Source organism: Scyliorhinus torazame, chromosome 10 (genome assembly GCF_047496885.1).
Source record: "Scyliorhinus torazame isolate Kashiwa2021f chromosome 10, sScyTor2.1, whole genome shotgun sequence".
NCBI classification, from domain to species: Eukaryota; Metazoa; Chordata; class Chondrichthyes; order Carcharhiniformes; family Scyliorhinidae; genus Scyliorhinus; species Scyliorhinus torazame.
Window position 1 is genome coordinate 51,429,747 of NC_092716.1, and position 20,165 is coordinate 51,449,911.

A 20,165-nucleotide genomic window follows, 5' to 3' on the forward strand; every position below is an offset into this window, starting at 1 on the left:
TCCAACTCCTTGGCCAGGTCTTTCACCTTCTTCTGCCGGGTTTGGTAACCAGCAGACGTCCCACTCCCGGGGGGAGCTTCTCCTCCGACCTTCAATTATACACTTTTTCTTCGAAGTTGCACCCAATTGCAGGTAAAATTAGCTCTTTTCTACGCCTTCAAGCAGGAGCTGTCCTGCGTGTGGCCACTCATACCATGGCTGCCACCGGAAGTGACCCTCCTGCACTCTTTCCACCCACCATCTGTTCTTTAGATTGTGAGTTCTTTGCTGTACCTCGGCCTTCAGTTGCCTGTAGGCTTTTTTCCTCTCACTCAAATTTTGGTGGAGCTGCCAGTTTAGGAACGCTTTGCTTTTGCGGTCAAGGAGATCCTGGATCTCCAAATAGTTCTCGTTGAACCAGTCTTGGTCTTCCCTGGTCATGAGCCCGAGCGTCTCCTTGTAGGTGTTGACTATGGTGGCTTTTAAGGCGGACCAGGCGCTGTGGGCATCCTGCGGCTCTGGTTCATTGTTTGTCCTTAAGTTAGCTGTGAGGCGCCAACTAAGTAGCTCTTTCTTCTTGGAGTCTTTGAGTCCAGCAGCATTGAGTCTCCTGTGTCCGAGTGTTTCTGCCAGTGCCGTTTTTTTTGCTTCTGGGTTAGGGAAAGCCGTACGGCCATGAGTCATTCGCTGACCCTGCAGGGGGGAGTTTGTTGAGATGTCTGACCAATTTGATTTTTTAGGGCGAAGTCGACCCCGTAGAGGCAGTGTTCTTCTTCTGGTTTGCCTTTCCAGAAGAAGGTGTATCCACTACCTTGTTCTTTAAGTCATGTCTCGCTCAGGGCAGCGTTGTGAAGTCGGAGCTCCTGGGCTATGATGGTGGTGGGATGTACAGGTCTGTTGTTGTTGGAGTTGTTCATAAGGGACCTGACGTTCCAGGTCCCGAAGTTCATTTGGGTGGGTAGGGTAGGGTTGGAGTGGAAGATGCCTGTGCATGGGTTCTTTTAACGTGGAGTAGTCGTTGAACACCAACCACCACACGGTCCCAGCGGAGCGAGGTTGTTCTTGCATCTTATTATTTTCCAATGCGAATTGATATCTTATAATACTATGATCACACTTGGATCACAGTCAAGACTGACACTGCAGTTGTTAATGAAAGAGAAAGCTTGTAGAGGGAAGAATGGGTCTTTCTTATCCAATCCTCAACTCTTGGTTGAGGAATTAGGCCTAGGTTAACACAGAAATACCAACATGTGGAATCACAAACATGGATCTATGCTCACAATATCTACAATTCTGCAAAGCAACAAATGTGATAACATTGCTTTTTAGAACACACAGAACATACAGTGCAGAAGGAGGCCATTCGGCCCATCGAGTCTGCATCGACCCACTTAAGCCCTCACTTCCACCCTATCCCCGTAACTCAATAAGCCCTCCTAACCTTTTTGGACACTAAGGGCAATTTAGCATGGCCAATTCACCCAACCTGCACGTCGTTGGACTGAGAGGGGAAACCGGAGCACCCGGAGGAAACCCACGCAGACACGAGGACAGCGTGCAGACTCCGCACAGACAGTGACCCTGGGACCCTGGCGCTGTGAAGCCTCAGTGCTAGCCACTGTGCTACCATGCTGGTGCGAGTCCAGATTGGGAATAGAAGCCAGCAACCTATTGACAAAAGCCGTATCATCCCAGCTCGGTATATAAATTAACTAAGACCACCGGGTACCAGCCAACGACCCACTTTGACTACGACATACCTCCCATTCGGATCTATCAAAATCATGGCCACCAAAAAAGATACTCTCTTATTAATAAAAATTGCAGCCCCCGGGCCCAACTGTCAAATCCCAAATGAAATACCTGCTCCACCCAGAATTCCTGTAACCTTGTCTGATTTTCAATCCACAAATGGATCTCCTGGAACAGCACCACATCAGCATAGAAACTCCTACGGTGCACAAACACCATAGATCTTCTCACTGGGCCGTTCAATCCCACACATTCTAAGTGACCAGTCGAATAGGGGGTCATCTACCACCTCCACCCCCCCACCCCGACCCAGTCAGCTATTTCCACCATGTGGGGTAATCCAGCAACTACTCAAAGAGTCAACACCAGGCCCATCCAAGATGGCTGCCATACCCCCTCATCAAATCAAAACAAAGAAATGTTGATAGCCACTGTCAGGATACCTGTGATGAATGTATTCACCATAATGCAGGACGCTGTAACCATTGTATCCACCTAATGTAACCAATGACCTGGAAGTAGTGATACGAGCTGCTCCCAGGTACTGTACTGTAACCCCGGTTGGCTCCTCCTTTGACTCCACTCTCACCGGGGCCATATATAACCCGGCCATCTGCGGGTGCACTCATCTGCACAACCGGCTCTGGCTAGGCAAGTTCGCGACTAATAAAGCCTTATGTTCACTCGCTCTCTCGGCCTCTTGGTGAATTGAAGGTATATCAATACCACAACCACATAGCTCAGCAAACAACAAGGCAAACAACAACTCCTATCCTTACCCCACTCCCTCCCAAACCCCAACCAAAACAAACATAAAAATTCTAAGCTCATGCTTAAAATCCACCACTCCCAAAGTTATGAGCTGCAGGTAACCCCATCCCTCCGCTCCTGTTAACTAGCTATACAGTTAGCAGGATGGCGCCCACACAGAGTAATAAACATAACAAAAAACTATAAAGCCACCCAGCCCCTCCATCTAAATCCAACTTTAATTATTCCAGAAAAAAGCCCGAGAACAATGCCCATCCCTTAAAACCCTCAGTAAAAATCCCCCCAAAACACCCAATAAACACGCCACCAAATACCCAAAGTGCACTCCCATCCCCAGACACATCTCTCAACCAATATAATTCACAGCTATCTCAATCCAAGTCCATGTTTCTGCACAAATGCTTCTGCCTCCTCCAGAGCCTCCAAGTAATAATCTTTCAATTCATAAGTCACTTGGAGGCACTCAGGGTAAACCACACCAAATCGAACATTGGTCCTGTACAACGCGGCCTTGGCACTGTTGAATGCTGCATGCCTCTTGGCATGCTTCACTCCAACATCCTAGTAGATCCTCACAATATGGCCCTCCCATCTGGAGTCTCGATGATCTTTTGCCCGCAGGAGGACTGTTTCCTTTTTTTCATAGCTATGAAAGTGGATGATGATCGCATGTGGTGGCTCGCCAGCATGGGGCTTCTGCCTCAATGACCTGTGGGTCCAATCCAGCTTGTAAGGAGATATAATTTCCCCATCCCACCATCTTCCCAAACATCTGTGCCATATACTCCGTTGGATTTGGACCCTCCAAGCCCTCCAGCACCCAAACAACCCTCAGGTTCTGCCTTCTGGAGCGATTTTCAAACTTATTCACCTTGGCCCTTAATGCCTTGTTGTTACTGGCCGCCCACTCCATCTCCACTTCCAGGGAGATGATCTGGTCACTTTGCCTTGAAAGGGCCACTTCCAACTCATTTAGCAATGCGCCCTGCACCTCTACCACTTCATCCATTTTTTCCAAGGCCACTCGAATAGTGGACATAGTCCCCTCAATTATTCTCTCATGGTCCTCAGAGACTTCCTGCAGCAGTTTCTGGAGTCCCCCCCCGTCAAGCTGCCTGTAAGCATCTCAGCAGTTAGTGGGGTCGCCACCGATGCTGCAGGAGTCTCCGCCATTTACTTAACAAAGCTCTCGAAGCTTCAGAGTCCCACAATTCCTTATTTTTCTGCTGCCTCGTATTATATTTATTGGGCATTCCCTGGACGTGGAGTTCTTAACCCACCAAATTGACCAAATTCCACCTGAAATCGCCTCTGAAAACCGGGCGAAAAAAGCTTACATTAAAGTTCTCTGGCGGAAGCCAACTTGTGTGCCACTGGTCTCTAAATGTCACCACCGAAGTCCAAAAAGAAAGTCGAACTTTGATGGTCAGAATGAGAGTTGAACTGCTTCAACAGATCAATCAATCAAGCAGATTAGCAGAAGGTCAGAAATTGCACGTGCCATTGGAACTGGTAATGTTTTGGGGGTAAAAATGCAAAGAAAGAGCCCGTACAGATTTTAAACTGGCACTTCAAGCTCACCACGTGCAGTTCAGTAAGACATGGACGTAAAGCGGGGCAAAGAACAAAATATTCTCACAGCTTGCAATGAGAGTTAAGCTGTTATAAATTGGTAATTCAACTTTATTTAATGCAGCCTTCAATTTAAGGGAGGTTGGGAGAGTATTTTAATACTGTGAAAAATGGTGGGTAATTTTGGCACGATGTGCTCATTTGACGATGCCTCAGAGAACAGGAAACCATACTCAGAAAGATTCCATTATTATATCCTAGCCAATAAGATTTTGGAAGATATTAAGGTACCCGCAATTCAAAGCAAAACCTTCAATTTGTTAATCTGAGAAACGCAGAGATAAGAATTAGTTAAAATATTAGAAAACTATCACGCGCCAAAGCCGTTGATTATTATGGAGACGTTACAATTTCATCGAAGGAATCAATTAGAAGTGGAAAACATTATGCAGTTTGTTGCAACCCTCAAGCGATTTGCAGAGTTCTGTGAATTTGGCGACTTGTTAGACAATACAATTAGAGATTGTTTGGTGTGTGGTTTGAAAAATAAGGCTATTCAGTGAAAATTATTAATGGTATGAAATCGAAGTTTGAAGACTGCATTAGATATTGCTGTTTCAGTAGAGTTCGCGGCTAAGAAGCCTTCTCAACTCAGAACAAGCAAGGGGATCCATAACCTGGCTGCCACCCAGAAGTCTACCCAGCAACATGTGTGTCATTGATCTGCAAAAACAGGCCATTCACAGGCTGTTTGCTGGAGCAAGGACAGCCAATGTAAAAATTGTGGCAGAACTGGCCACACAGCAAGCGTTTACTGGAGTAAAATAATTTTTCCGAGAAGAAAGTTAAAAGGAAGACGCAGAATTAATTTAAAGGAAAAAATGAAATAAATATAACTAAGAAAATTCACAATGTGGAAGAAAGAAGAACAACCAAGGTGAAGCTGTAGCACATCATTCTGATGGAGAATCAAAGCTGAACATGTGTCAGTCCAGGTGGTTCACAGCATTTTTGGGTAACTCCAAAACTGAATGGACAACTTATCATAATGGAGGTGGATCTGGGGGCAGCCGTATCCCTACCAAGACCATCTATGAATGGAAACTTAATCACCTGCCTTTGAAACCAGCAGATGCAATCTTAAGGACCTATACTGAGGAAATCGTGCCTGACAGGCTGCATTGCAGTCAAAGTGGAGTAAGTGGGCAAACTGTAGAGCACTGCCTGTGGTCCGAGGACATTTCCCAGCTCTCTTTGGCTACCCTTGGCTGGGTAGGATTAAACGGAACTGGAGTGCCGTAAACAGCTTAGTCGATTCAAATTCGGACTCACAGACAATCATGGAAAAATACAACAGTGTTTTTGAAGCCAAACTGGGGTTCTATGAAAGGAGCACAGTGTCCCTGAAGATTAAAGAAATTCACTAGCCGAAATGTCTCAAGGCCAGGGCAGCACGGTAGCATAGTGGTTAGCACAGTTGCTTCACAGTTCCAAGGTCCCAAGTTCGATTCTCGGCTAGGTCACCGTCTGTGCGGAGTCTGCGCCTTCTCCACGTGTCTGCGTGGGTTTCCTCTGGGTGCTCCGGTTTCCTCCCACATTCCAAAGATGTGCGGGTTCGGTGGATTGGCCACGCTAAATTGCCCTTAGTGTCCAAGGGGGTTAAGTGGGGGTTATTGGGATAGGGTAGATACGTCGGCTTGAGTGGGGTGCTCTTTGTAAGGGCCGGTGCTGTCTCGCTGGGCCGAATGGCCTCCTTCTGCACTGTAAATTCTATGATTCTATGATAGAGCTGTACCCTCTGCAATATATCCAAAAATTGAATTGGAACTACTGAGACTTCTGGAAACAGGAGTCTTAGAAACCATCACTACTAGTGACTGGGCAACACCTATTGTACCTGTCATTAAACAGGATGGTACAATTTGTATCTACAGAGACTTTAAGGCAACAATCAACCCAGTTCCATGCATGGATCAATACCCACTACCACTGATTGAAAATTTGTTGGCAGACTTAGCAAGAGGGAAGTATTTCAGCAAAATTGATCTATTGCAGGCCTACCTACAAATGAATGTGGCAGCTGAATCTCAACACCTACTCACCCTCATCACTCACAAAGGCTTATTCCACTACAAGAGATTGCCTTATTGAATAATGTCAGCACCAGCTTTATTTCAATGGATCAGATCATTAGCAGCTTACAGGGGGTACAGTGTTACCTAGATGATATATTGATAACCGGCACCAACGGACAAGAACACTTATGACACTTAGAAGCCATACTTAAACACCTTCAGATGCATGGGCTTCATGTCAGGCTTGTGATTTCCTTCAGATATCAATACAATATCTAGGATACATAATTGATAGTAAGGTTCTACACAAAGCACCTAAAAAGATGGAAACTATTATGGAGGCTCCATGACCAACGAATGTCACTTAACTTCGGTCTTTTCTAGGATTAAGCAACATGTGAAAAATTCTTCCAGAATCTGCCAATCCTATTGAAACCATTATATATATACCTTGTTGTGCGTACATGGCAGTGGACATCTGACTGAGAAAAAGCATATCAATCAGCAAAATAAAATGAAAAAGTCAGAAATGTTGGTAAATTAGTTACCAATACAACTTGCCTGTGGTGCTTAGCCATACGGTGTTGGAGAGGGGGTGGCTCATATACTCCCTTCAGGGGAAGAAAGACCAATAGCTTGTGCATCTTTAACGTTAACAAGTGCAGAATCTAACTACACTCATTGGAGAAGGAGGCACTGAATATTATATTTGGTGTCCAGAAATTTCACCAATACCTGCTTGGTTGTCACTTCACATTAGTGACGGACTACAAGTCCTTAACAGCTATTTTAGGGTCACACAAAGGTAACCATTCATTGGCTGCAAGTAAACTCCAACAATGGCTTTCGTACTATCTGCACATTCCAATGAGACCAAATGCTGTCAGTCTGAAAATCATGCCAATGCTGATGTATTATCAGATCTGCTTTACCAGCTGGTCAGATACTAACTAGTCATGGTAATATTTTTTATTTTGCACAGATCGAGAATGTTCCAGTGATTGCAGTTCAAGTCCAAAGACATACCACAAACAATCCTATGATGGGGAAGGTACTGGAAATGGTGTTAAAGAGGAGGATAGCAGGAAAACATCCCAAATTGAAACTGTACATTTCCTGGAGACTTGAATTAACAGCACATGGCGGTTGTCTGTTGTGGGGGATGAGATTGATTATTCCTCCAAATTTGCGACAAAGAGCATCGGAACAATTACATGAAGGACACCCAGGTATAGTCTGAATGAAGGAACAAGCACAAAGTTATTTTGATGGCCAGGAATTGATGCCCAGGTAGAAGAAAAAGCAGGACTGTGCCAGTCATGTGTACGGGTAAGGAACGTACCGCTGTTATCCCCATTACATCCATGGGAGTAGCCTAAAATGCTGTGGCAATGTCTGCATATTGACTTTGCTGGTCCAGTTGAAGGGCACATATTCATGGTCATTGGGCACTCAAAGTGGCCTGAGGTAGTCCTAATGAAGTCAACCACTGCAGAACAAACCATTGAGAAACTCGACAAGATCTTTGCAAGATTTGGACAACCAGAACAGATAGAGTGACGATGGGCCACAGTTTACAACCCAAGTGTTCGAAGGCTACTAAAGATGTGTGGAGTTCAACATATAAAGTCAGCACCTAACCACCCATCCACAAATGGTTTAGCTGAAAACTTTGTCCAGTCCTTGAAGCATGCACTGAAAACTGCCAAAGACCAAGGTTCACTTCATCTCCGTGTGAACAAGTATTTAACAACATACTGGAATACGACACATGCAACTACATGAAGTTCGCCAGCTTTGCTATTGATGAAAAGGAAACGGAGGACAACCTTTGATTTACTCTTATCAGAGGAGACATCTGACATAGTAGAGTGAAACGAACAGTCAAAGATCTTGAGACTAGAAAGTAGCTCAAGGAAACGCTCATTTCAACACGGGGAATAACTAGTATTTTAACACGTTTGTGCGCAGCTACAACACTAGAGTGAAGTAAGTCCCTGCGACGGTATTGGCTCAGACGGGTCAATCTCCTACACAGTCCAAACAACAGACGAACTAGTGAGAAGCTATGAGGATCAATTATTGTCAACACAATGCTGTGCCAGTGCCAGAACTACCTCAGAAGGTCTCTGTTCCATCTGACTGTGTGACTATTAGTTCATTTACAGAAGCAGAGATGGCACCTGCTACTACTAGTCTTCATTTGGAAAAATGCCTTCCAGGGTAAAGACATCTACTGGAGAACCTGAAAATACATCTAAGGTTGAAAATAACAAAGTTCCGGAAGTGCCAAGGTAACCAGCGAGAAATAGATGCCCACCTGATCGTCTATCTTATTGACTGTTATTACAATGTAATAATTTGACGCCTACACTTGTTATATTTGTAAACGACAATGTTAAAATACTAGTTATTAGTTGTGTTGGATCTTAGAAATAAAGGGGAGGGATGTTATATACGTGGATTATTGTAGTTGTGTGCAATGTCTCTTTAGGAACAGTCATGTGACTTGAATAATGTCATTGGCTACTTCACAGGACTTTAGCTCTTAGTCTTGCACCAGTCCTTGAACAGTGACCTATCTAATAACCCTCTGTTAATGTTGCATTCAACCCACATGCATCTGCAATCTATTTATTTTGTACTGTTAATCTAAAGATAAAACAATACTATTAGATTGAAAATGGAAGACACTCTTACCTTTACTTGCTCCTCCAACTTGCCTAAACGTACATTGCCTGCGACAATCCTGTTTAAAACTCCATGTTTCTCATTTGCTAGACTTTTAGTCTGCAGCAGAAAGGGCAAAAGAATATTTAAGGCTTAAATACCAACGGTTTTGAAAGAAAAATAGGTGAAGAGGGCAAAAAACAAATATTAACGCAAGGAAAGTTCTTTAAAACAAAAACAACCAACCATTTGCGTCAGCTGTTTGAGTCACACCAGACTAGGGATTCTCGGGTTTGGAAGTTATTCGAAGTTACCTGATCTCAGGCAGGGCAGGAGTAAAGTTAAGAAAAGACAAGAAAATCATCTGCATTTCCATTTCCATTCATTGTCCAGCAACCCTTTCTCATGAGCGCACACTTGTGTGCATGAATTGCAGCATGCTGTTTCTTGGTTAAGGGTCAGTCTCTGTTCTACAGCTTGTCAATATTCACTGTTAAGGCTCAAAGATGGATAAAAACTACATTGAGGATGAAAATCAACTCAACCCCCTTGGAAGGGATGGGGTGAAAGTCACAAAAAAAATTGCAAAAACTAAAATACTTTAAAAATTTGAACACATTTAAATCTAAGTGCTCTGCTTTTTAAAAAACTTTTCTTCAATAACTGGTTATAATTTCTTCCACTTGCATATTAATTATATTAGAAGAACAAGATGCATTGCAGGAACTCAACAAGGCTTCTTAGACTGCATCTTCCAAATCCACTACCATCTGGTAGGATAAGGACAGCAAATACATGGGAACACCACCACCTGGAAGTTCCATTCTACGCTATTCCTAATTCTGACATGGAAATCTATCACTGTTAAGAGTAAATTAATAGATTTAGTATAAAAGGGGGAATAGATCTAATACATGCTAATCAAATACCTCAAGGACTTGAGATCAGCAGAACTCACCAGCAAAATTGTACGGTTGTTTACTTTTTTGAAGAACAGACAGTTTGAAGCTAGAAGATTATAGACAAGCTTTTGGGTTAAGGTTTAATAATAAATCTAAGGAAACAAGATTGGAATTTTATTTATTTATTTATAAATTTAGAGTACCCAAATCTTTTTGTTCCAATTAAGGGGCAATTTAGTGTGGCCAATCCACCTGCCCTGCATATCTTTTTGTGGGGTGAGACCCACACAGACATGGGGAGAATGTGCAAAATCCACACGAACAGTGACCGAACCTGGGAGATCGGAATTTTAAAACAGTGTTCTGTGTACTGACTAACTGTATAGTCATCTGTATCTGTGACATGGTAGGAGATAATTAGAATGTTCTCCTTGTGATTGTTGTGTTAGAATTGCGAGAGCTGCATTAGAAGGTGCTACTCCAGAGGTTTCTCTGGGATAGTTCCCTCAATGCTTGAATTACAAATAAACTATTGTAACCTGTCCCTGGGTCTCCTGCGATTAGTTGGAAGAAGACCACCACAACAATTTGGTGCGGTGGCAGGATACTCGCAGCAGGTCATTGGAATGGCTCTACAAATAAGGTGAGTATATGTTGTTTACCACCCTGTGTCAATGCAGCAAGTCTACCTGAGTAACAAAATAATGTGAAAGGAGAACTCAGGACAGGAGGTCTAGGTTGAGGTAGCAGAGCCGTTTAGAGAGTCCAGACCCCTAGATATGTTGAGGAAGCAGAGCCTTTCTGGTGGGTTGTAGTTGGGAAAGACAGTAGCCACTTGGGGAGGTCAGTTTCCTAAAAAGAAACCACATGGAAGCAAGTTGATAAGAAACGCACAAGTTCGAAAACAAACTGCACAGAGACAGGCAGTGATAGATTGCATTCAGGAAAAGAGGAATAGATTACCACGAACATCGATTGGGGAGTTGAGGGCTCCATCACAAAGTTTATACCAGAACGACATCCCAGATTGTTGATTAGTAAAAGCTAAGAAAATTATGGCCCCGAGCCCAGTGGTAGTGGCCACGCTGAGAACTTGGGCCCAACTGTGACAACACTTCGGGCTAACTAAAATGTCCCCCATCTGCGGCAATTACAGATTCCCCCTAGCCATGCTTAGAATCACTTTCAAAAGATGGAGGCGGGACGGGGGCACACTGACCATCGGGGACTTTTAGGTAGGGCACAGACTGGTGACATTGGACGAACTGACGAGGAAGTGGAAATTAACAAAAGGACATGAAATGAGACAGCTCCAAATAAGGCACTTCTTATGGAGGGAGACAGTAGGGTACTCCGGGGCCCAGAAAACACACTATTAGAGGACCTGATAGGCACAAGCAGCAAGGAGGGGGTACTATGTGGGAAAATATACGGACAATTACTGGACAGAGCTCAAACACCACTGGACAAGACCAGACAAAAATGGGAGGACGAACTGGGGACAGAGGTAATGTGGGGACTCTGGAGCGAAGCACTGAGCAGGGCTAACTCCACCTCCTCCTGCACAAGGCTCAGCCTATTGCAGCTCAAGTGGTGCACAGAGCACACCTGACTAGAACCCGAATGAGTAGGTTCTTCCCGGAAGTGGAGGATAAATGTGAACGGTGCCAGAGGGGCCCGGCCAACCACACCCACATGTTCTGGGCCTGTACCAAACTTGCAGCCTTCTCCGAGGCGATGTCCAAGGTTGTGGGGGTGAGGGTGAAACCATGCCCGATAGTGGCAATTTCCGGGGTATAGGATCAGTCAGAACTACACATGGGGAAGGGGACTAACACCCTTGCTTTTGCTTTCCTAATCGCGTGCCAAAGAATCCTGCTCGGCTGGCGATCAGCAGCACCACCCACAGCTGCAGACTGGCTCGTTGAGCTTTTGGAATTTCTCCACCTGGAGAAGATTAAGTATGCCATACGAAGGTCTGAGGAAGGCTTCCTAGATGCTTGGGGCCAGTTCCAAAACCTGTTCGAGATCAGCAACGAGGAGTAAGTTAAGAATTAAAAAAAACAAGATAGATGAGGAACCAAAGGACTGCGCACCCAGGAGGGGGACGGAAGGAAGGTGGGAAAGCCACTGTAGGAGTCTACCGTGCGGTTCAAGTGTAGTCTCGTATACACTTCGAAACTCAGTAGAATTTAAGTTACACTTTTCGGATGCGAAATAAAAATCTTTTATTGCGTCTATTCATTATAATTGAGAGACTAAGATTTTCTTGTGGTTACAAATCAAATGTTCTCAAAAAACCCTTGCCAGCAACGGACTTTAAGAGAAATAATTGGCTTAACGGTTTACAACAGATTTAACTTTCAAAATACAGTAATGGTTCTTTGCTTAAAGCAAAACAGCTTGTGCGGACTTCAAGAGTTAAGAGTGGGAAAATTAAAATACAAAATAAGGATAGCGAGTAGTTAAGTGAAAAGTATAGAGTGATTCTAGAATGGAAAACGGCTGCCCGGATCTCTATGTTTAAGGAGAATGTTATCAGTCTAACTCCATCTGTCCCTACCCCTGCAATGTGCTGATTGGCTTGGATGGGTTTCAAATGCAATTGATTGGATGGTTAATTGTCAATCATCAATGTGCAACATATATTTGGATATGTTGCATTTGTAAATTTGTGTGTGTGTTGGAATGTGATATATCCTCTTAATCAATTCTGGTTTCCACTGGTTTATTGCTGACTGTGCTTCTATCTGAATTCTGAACAATGGTGTGTTCATGTAGTCATGGCGACCTTGGGTATGCTGCATAGCTTTTGCTATTTAAAACAATGGTCAGTTTATGGTAACAGTAAAAATATTGCATAAGCTCTAGCTAGTTTCTTTGAATGTTTCAGATCCTCTGTTTTGCCACTACAAATTCTGCAAGCTGTGTGTATTTTTAATCTAAATTATGCTTGAAGTTATATGATGAAATCCAGTTTAAAATGGATTTTAAACTGGGTTTTAATATTTTTATTTAAATGGCTATACCAATTACCCTTTTACCTATCGGAAATAGCCAGTTTCCTTCAGCCACACAAGAGAGGGGGGGGAGGAGAGAGCCCCCGCCCTGAAAATAAAAGGAAGCATAGCTGAAGCCAACAGGGAGGTGGTGGGGGGGGAGGGACCATAGGCCGACCCAGAGGGGAGCGGCAAAATGTAAATAGGGCCAATTAAAAGAAAAACAAAATAAACCTCTCTGTACAATAAAGTAAACTAACACGGGTAAGTAAAATGTGATGTATATATACAGTTGTTTATAAATGAGAAATAGGGCAGCATGTGGCGCAGTGGTTAGCACTGGGACTCTGGCACTGAGGACCTGTGTTCGAATCACGGCCCTGGGTCACTGTCCGTGTGGAGTTTGCACATTCTCCCCATGTCTGCGTGGGTTTCACGCCCACGACCCAAAGATGTGCAGCTGAGGTGGTTTGGCCACGCTAAAGTGCCCCTTAATTGGAGGAAAAATAATTGGGTACGCTAAATTTATTTATTTTTTTAAATCTGAGAAATGTCAATAAAAAGATTTAAAAAAAAGATAATTATGGCTTTGGCATATGCTAGAATGTGACTGATAGACAGTTTGACAGAGGAGACAGGAGCATTGGGAGCAAACAATGTCCTGGGAGGTATGGAAGAATGTGATGCCGATAATCTTTTTTGCCGGAGGGAGGGGGTCCCCTTTATTCTTTCACCTACTAGATCTGCATAACAGGCTCATGAGAAGTGCTGGTACCCGAAATCCAGGCTCCATGACACTTCTTCCTGGAGGTCTGCCTTTGGTCCCAGCAGGAGCCACTGTTCGATCCTGGCACTGCTGGAACTACAGAGTTGCCGCCAGCCAGTCAGATTGGAAGGCCCACTCTGAATGAATTAAGGCTGCTCTCAGTGCATTTTTGCTGTTACTGAGTAGGCAGGCACATGACCAACCATTTTGTTAAGGGGTTGGGTAATAAGTCTCCGCATAAAATCTAGCCCATAGTTTTGTAAGAGAAATCTGCAGTGTATGAACAGGTGCCTGAAAGCTCACATTCAAATGGTGGAATGCCAGAACTGGTGAAAAAAGAAAATCAAATGAGAAAAATAAGAAGTGGTTGCAGTCAGGCAGGGCATGGGAATTACACAAAATAGGGGGAAGCACAGCAAGGGAGAGATTTGAAGATGCTGCATTTGATTTCCAGAGGACAGGAATTAATGGGTAAGTGGGCCAGCCTTCTGCAGGAGACTACTCATGAAATGTGATTTTTTTTTTTTAAATTTAGAGTACCCAATTCATTTTTTCCAATTAAGGGGCAATTTAGCATGTTCAATCCACCTAGCCTGCACATCTTTGGGTTGTAATCTATTATGTATGGATTTTCACAGTAACACTTCAATGAAGTTACTGTGAAAATCCATACATAAGTGGTTCTCAAATCATGGATGGTGATAGAGGCAGAATTTTGCATTGTTGACATACACATGGAAGCTAGCCAGATGGCCAGCATACAATTGAAGCGCAAGATGAAACACTGGCACCAATTCTGTTCCTTCCGGCCCACAAGGGTACTTAACGCAGTCGGTTCCTCCAGCCTCAGATCTGCCACCAGGTTATTCCTTAAAATGCAGTTTAGTTTAAGTTGTGGCTTTGAAAATATCCCAATTATTGTTTTTAACTTAAATGCCAGCAATGGAGTCAGGTTTCTGACTTATCTTAATCACCTCAGACCCTCTCCCACCTGTTATCATCAAAAAACAATTGACAGGAGTATCATTATCAGAGGAAGAATCTTTAATATTACTCACCACATATACAAGCTGGTCACGTTCGTGAGCTGTCTTTTCAGCAAGGCTAATCAAATTTGCCAGATACTGGTGAGCTGCGACTTCTTTCTCCATAGCTTCTTCCACCTGCTGTTTCAGAAGACCAATCTTTTTCTGTGCTACCCTGTGAACCAGGTTATTTTTATTGGACTAATCATGGATTATATTGATTGTATTTTGCACATGCAATTATTCTACCCTTTCATATTCCTGCAGTAAAAGAAGTGCACATGGCAACATTTGAACAATAAAATATAATTAATGGGAAAAATACAAATGAGATATTATGCCTGTTTATTATTAATTTTGGCAAGTAAATTCAATTAAGACTGAACCTTTCCCTATCCTAATTTAACTGTCCAAATTAATAATGGCAAGTACTCAAGAAACTTAAATTGATATCTTCATGTTTTGATGAATTCTGAAAGTAAAAGTAAGTATGAGTAAAAAGAACATGATCATATAGTAATTTATTACGATTTCAGGATACCGAATGGTCCTTTCTATTTTTAAGTGCAGTTACTAACTCCTTATCATCTCCATCACGAATACTACATAGTTCCACCTCTGTAATATCACCTAATTCCATCCCTATCTCAGGCACCAATTTGCTAAAGCCCTTATTGGTGCTGTTGTCACCACCAGACTCAATAATGCAAATATTTTCCTGTCTAGTCTCAAATCCTCTACCAACACAGATTTCATCTCATCCAACATTTTGCTCTCCATATCCTACCCTGTTCCAAGTTCAAATCACCTATTTCACTTGGTTGTAAGTTCCTCGATCCCTCATATTTAGAATTCATTTTCCATGTTGAAATCCCACTCTGGTCTTGCCCTCACAATCTCAGGCCTAGAACCTCCCTGAACTCTCCACTCCTCTGACTCCAGCTTCTTGTGCTTCATTCCTCCCTTCACACCAATGGCAACTGTGTTTTCAGCTAAGTCTCAGCATCAGGATTTTCTTTTCCGTTGGACACTTAGTTTCCACCTCAGTTTCTTAGAAGACCCTCCATTCACTTAAAAACAAACTAACAAAGATTTTGGCCATCAAACCTAATCTTTCCTTCTTTGGCTCAATGATTTTGTGAGCAATTGTAGAAGTTTTTAATACATTAACAACACTGTATAAATGTATTTGATTGCTCCTATTTCTAACTCTGAACAGCTGCCAAAACATTAAGCTCGATAATAACAGGCAGTTCCTGAGTGGAGGCATAAAATCCAGAAGAAATTTCAAAGTGTTAGTTTTAATGCAATTCTAACATTACTTCCAATGTGTGACTGCGGAGGTGGTGCGCACATGACACAATCTTAACTTAACTATTTAAAGGGCCAATTCAAAGGTGACATCTGGTCAAGTTCAGAGTTTATTCAAAGAGGTGGCGAATAGGTGCACTCAGAGATCAAGGACTATGTTGCAGTTTAGCAACATATCATTCAAAGTATACTGGGTGCAGTGAGGAACTGGAAGGAGATCACTATCCCCAATAACAGGAGGAAAAACCTGGGGCGGGATTCTCTCAGCCCACGCCGGGCCGGGCGCGAATCGTGCGATGCCACCACGATGCCAGTCCGCCGATTCTCCGGAGAGCAGAGAAAATGCACCATTGGAGACTACGCGGCCCCCCAAGCAATTCTCCGCCCAGGATGGGCCGAGCGGCTGCATAAAAAAATCTGAGTCCCGCCGGCACCATCCAAGTGTGGTTTGACCTGGCGGGGCTCGGTGTGCATCCATCCGGGGGCGGCCTGTTGGGGGGGGGGGGCTCCGCTGTGGGCCGGCCTCTCGGGCTGGGGGCCTCTTTTGCTCCGCCCCGGCAGCCCTACGCCATGTTGCATTGCGGCCGGCGCGGAGAAGGGAGCCACCTCGTATGCGCGCAATCGCACCGGTCGCACTACGCATGTGCAGACCCGCAGCGCCTATCTGGCGCCGCTATCGGCAGCTGGAACGGCGTGGGTCACTCCAGTGCTGTGCTGGCCCCCTATCGGGGTCAGAATCGTTGTTCTTGGGGGCATGTTGACACCGTCGTTAAACGCGATGCCGTTTACGACGGCGTCAACACAGCCTCAGAATCAGAGAATCCCACCCCTGATGCTGTCAAAAGTAACTGTGGTTGGGGGTGGCTGAGGACATCAGCAGCAGGAGCATTATTTTCTATTCCTGGACCCAGTGTAGAGTCAAGAAAGGTGAGCAAAGTTGCAAATTCACTTACATCTTGTCCTGCACACTTCCTTCCTCTCACTCTGTCTTGACAAGTATTGGCGGGGATAGTGACAGTGTAAGGGTAGAGGGGAGGAATTCCTGAAATGTGTAGAAGTGAACACAATGATTAAGGAAGCAGTGTTATATTTGGAGAATGAAGTACAGCGTATTTCAATGGGCGAGTATTTGGGGAAACAGTGATCATCGTTCCATCAAATTTAGAATATTTAAAGAAAAGGACAAGTAATAGCAAGCATAGAACATACTCACCCAGAAATGGGTACATTGGGGATGTGTTGTGGCCAGGTTCCTCATTTTTAATATTTTAGTCTACCACTCTGATATTAATCCCCTGGTGGTTAAAAGACCCCCCTTAGTTTATGTATTCATCACTTTAGGGTTAAACTTCTTTGATGTCCTCTTGGCCAAGCACCACACACCCATCCTTCTACAAATTGCTAACCCTCCAGAAAGCCATGACAAATATCCTCATGTACACAATGTCTCATAACCTTATCATTTCCACCCTTTCATGTTCCACTAGGTCCCCAAGTTCTAATAAATTGACTTCCAAATAACTCATCCTCACTTTCTTTTCAATGATTTCAATCCAGGGATTTCCTCCAGCCATGCCTCTATATGCATTCCATCATCTCCTTAAACTCTAGATTCTCCCCTTCATAATTAGTAGCTGTCTTTCAGCTACTGTTGGAACTCATTGCCTAGGTCCCTACATTAGGGCACTTCCCTCCTGGCAGTCAGAACATTCTTTGGACCCCTTCATGGCAATACCTTTGGCCCATTTTCTAACCTTTGCAGATTTGCTGCAATATTAACATCAATCATTTCTCACCAATATTGAAAGTGGTTTGTGAGATTTCCATGCTTGTTACAGCCACCAGCAACCTGGAGTCATTATATTTTGTACAAGATTCCAAGCGGTTCAGTAGCAAACTTCAGGGAATGGAACCTAACATTTTTATCCTATCTGGCATACATGCGACTCTCAATATCCTCTTACATGGCCTAGCAAGCCATCAATTTGCACAAACATTAGGTGGTTGGTTAGACGAGGACAAAGCCATGTACAATCATAATGACCTTTAACATTATGTGAAGAATGGCTACTTGGGCAAGATATAATACGGTTGCCTGCACAGATGAACTGTACTCCATCTGGAGTGTGTACCTTTAAGGAAACAGAGAACCAATAAAAGGTGAAACTGAGAAAACAAAATCAGATATACCAAGGATATAAAAACCTCAACACTTTCTTTCAAAATATTTACAACATGTAAATTGGAATTTAAATTTAGAAATTGTAACTGTTCCAGTAGAATGACATTTTAATTCAAAGGACAAGTATTGGTTACCTATTTATCTATTGTACCTGTTTGACTTCTGTGATACCTTCAGCTCTGCTTCTAAAGTCTTATTGTCAGCTATTAATTCTGTCTTATCAAAGAGTAGGCTCTTTTTCTCAGCTTGCAAAGATGCAATTCTTCCCATCAATTCCTCCACTTCTACGTGCTGTTTCTCTTGTTCCAGCTGTAGTTTTCTAACAGAGAAAAACACAATAATCACTAGTAGTCCCCTGGAGACTGGGATAATAATTGAGAGGCTCCCTCAGGTTATACACAATTATAGCACAATTGCTTCACAGCTCCAGGATCCCAGGTTCGATTCCGGCTTGGGTCAGTGTCTGTGCGGAGTCTGCACATCCTCCCCGTGTGTGCGTGGGTTTCCTCCAGGTGCTCCGGTTTCATCCCACAGTCCAAAGATGTGCAGATTAGGTGGATTGGCCATGATAAATTGCCCTTAGTGTCCAAAAATTGCCCTTAGTGTTGGTGGGGTTACTGGGTTATGGGGATAGGGTGAAGGTGTTGACCTTGAGTAGGGTGCTCTTTCCAAGAGCCGGTGCAGACTCGATGGGCTGAATGGTCTCCTTCTGTACTGTAAATTCTATGATAATCTATGATACACCAAGGTATATTCAGTAAATACATAATTTGTGGCAGTTGAATGGCTGCGCCATAAAAATAAACATAGGTTCTTCAATTTTACTTTCTATTTGGATTAGTTCCTTGAAAATGTGTCCACCAAGCGTAAATAATTGCACGGACTGTCACTTATGCTCTTTTTCAAGTTCCTTACTTATTTTCGTACGGTTCAGCAATTCCCCCCCCAAAATATTGCTTTAATCATTTTCTTGACATTTACCCGAGTTTGCTGGAATTCAAGCTTAAAGCTGAATTCCCCTCACCCACAAAGTATTTTCTACACTTTTACACAGACGACACAAATCTGCAACTCTTTGTTCAATAATTGTATTCATTTTACACCATCCTCCTTCTGATGTGCTTTTCTATTTCTTCCTACTCTTTCTGTCCCTTTTACATTCCATTCTGCTTCCTCATCACATTTCTTTCCCTTTGTCCCCCATATTGGTTTAAACACTTCTATGAAAGAGTTCAATTAAGACTGGGATCTAATAATTGGACGAATCTCTTTCACCACTGGATAGGTCAAAACATCAGTACATTACCGATGGGCCGAATGGCCTCCTTCTGCACTGTAAATTCTTTGATTCTATGATTATTTAGATTCAATCTTCAGTGCAGTACTGTGGGCGTGATGTATTGGTCAGAGGTGTTACGTTTTAGCTAACAGAACAAATGGTAAATTTGTTGCTGAGGTGTAAAGCTGGTGCATCCAGAGCTGCCAACCTTTCCCAACAGAAATCAGTATTCCAGATACCAAAGATCAGTATTTTGGCAGTAAAATCAGATTTACATTTCAACAGGAAAATGCCTACCAATCTGAAGTATAGCTTTACACATTTATTGGACAAATTTAAAACACAAATGGAAAATGCAAATCCAATACTTCATGCATGTGTGGGTGTTTTCAAATTAAGTTTCACACATTCAGTAAATCTAAGAAGGAAAAATGTGAACAAAACATTTGCCTTTTTACATGAAGTTCAAAATTGTCCTGAACACTTGATTAACTTGATTGGATTCTTACAAGAAACTGTATATAGACAAAAGGAATCCATTGCATTTCTTTCTTTCAAAAAATATTTTCATGAAGTAGCACTAACAGATTTGATGCTCAAATTAGGGTACATGATAGTAAAGGTAAAAGAGCACAAAGAAAAGAATGGCCACAAAAAGCAGAAGGTAAGGTTAAATAGATGCATGGTGACTCAGGTTTACTTTTTCAGCATTTTTGTTTCATGCTCACAGCAAAAAGCACAGTTTCCACAAGTAAAACAATGATTTATGAACTGAATCCTGCTGAAACTTAATATTGTGCAATGTATTATCAGCTGCACTCCATAATACAGAAAGAGGGAAGTAGAGTTAAAATTTCACATCAATGACCTTTCAACAAT

General features: G+C 43.0%; 1 protein-coding gene across 3 annotated transcripts in view; it reads right to left on the reverse strand.

Moving 5' to 3' along the window:
• cep89 (centrosomal protein 89) overlaps nt 1-20,165 on the reverse strand; it is a 174,539-nt gene that overhangs the window by 46,868 nt on the left and 107,506 nt on the right. For all 3 annotated transcript variants that reach the window (XM_072518099.1, XM_072518097.1, XM_072518098.1), the window contains 3 exons: nt 18,159-18,326; nt 14,548-14,689; nt 8,853-8,942 (listed from right to left, as the gene is read on the reverse strand). In XM_072518099.1, coding sequence (XP_072374200.1) covers nt 8,853-8,942; nt 14,548-14,689; nt 18,159-18,326 — 400 coding nt within the window. The remainder of the gene's footprint in view (nt 1-8,852; nt 8,943-14,547; nt 14,690-18,158; nt 18,327-20,165) is intronic.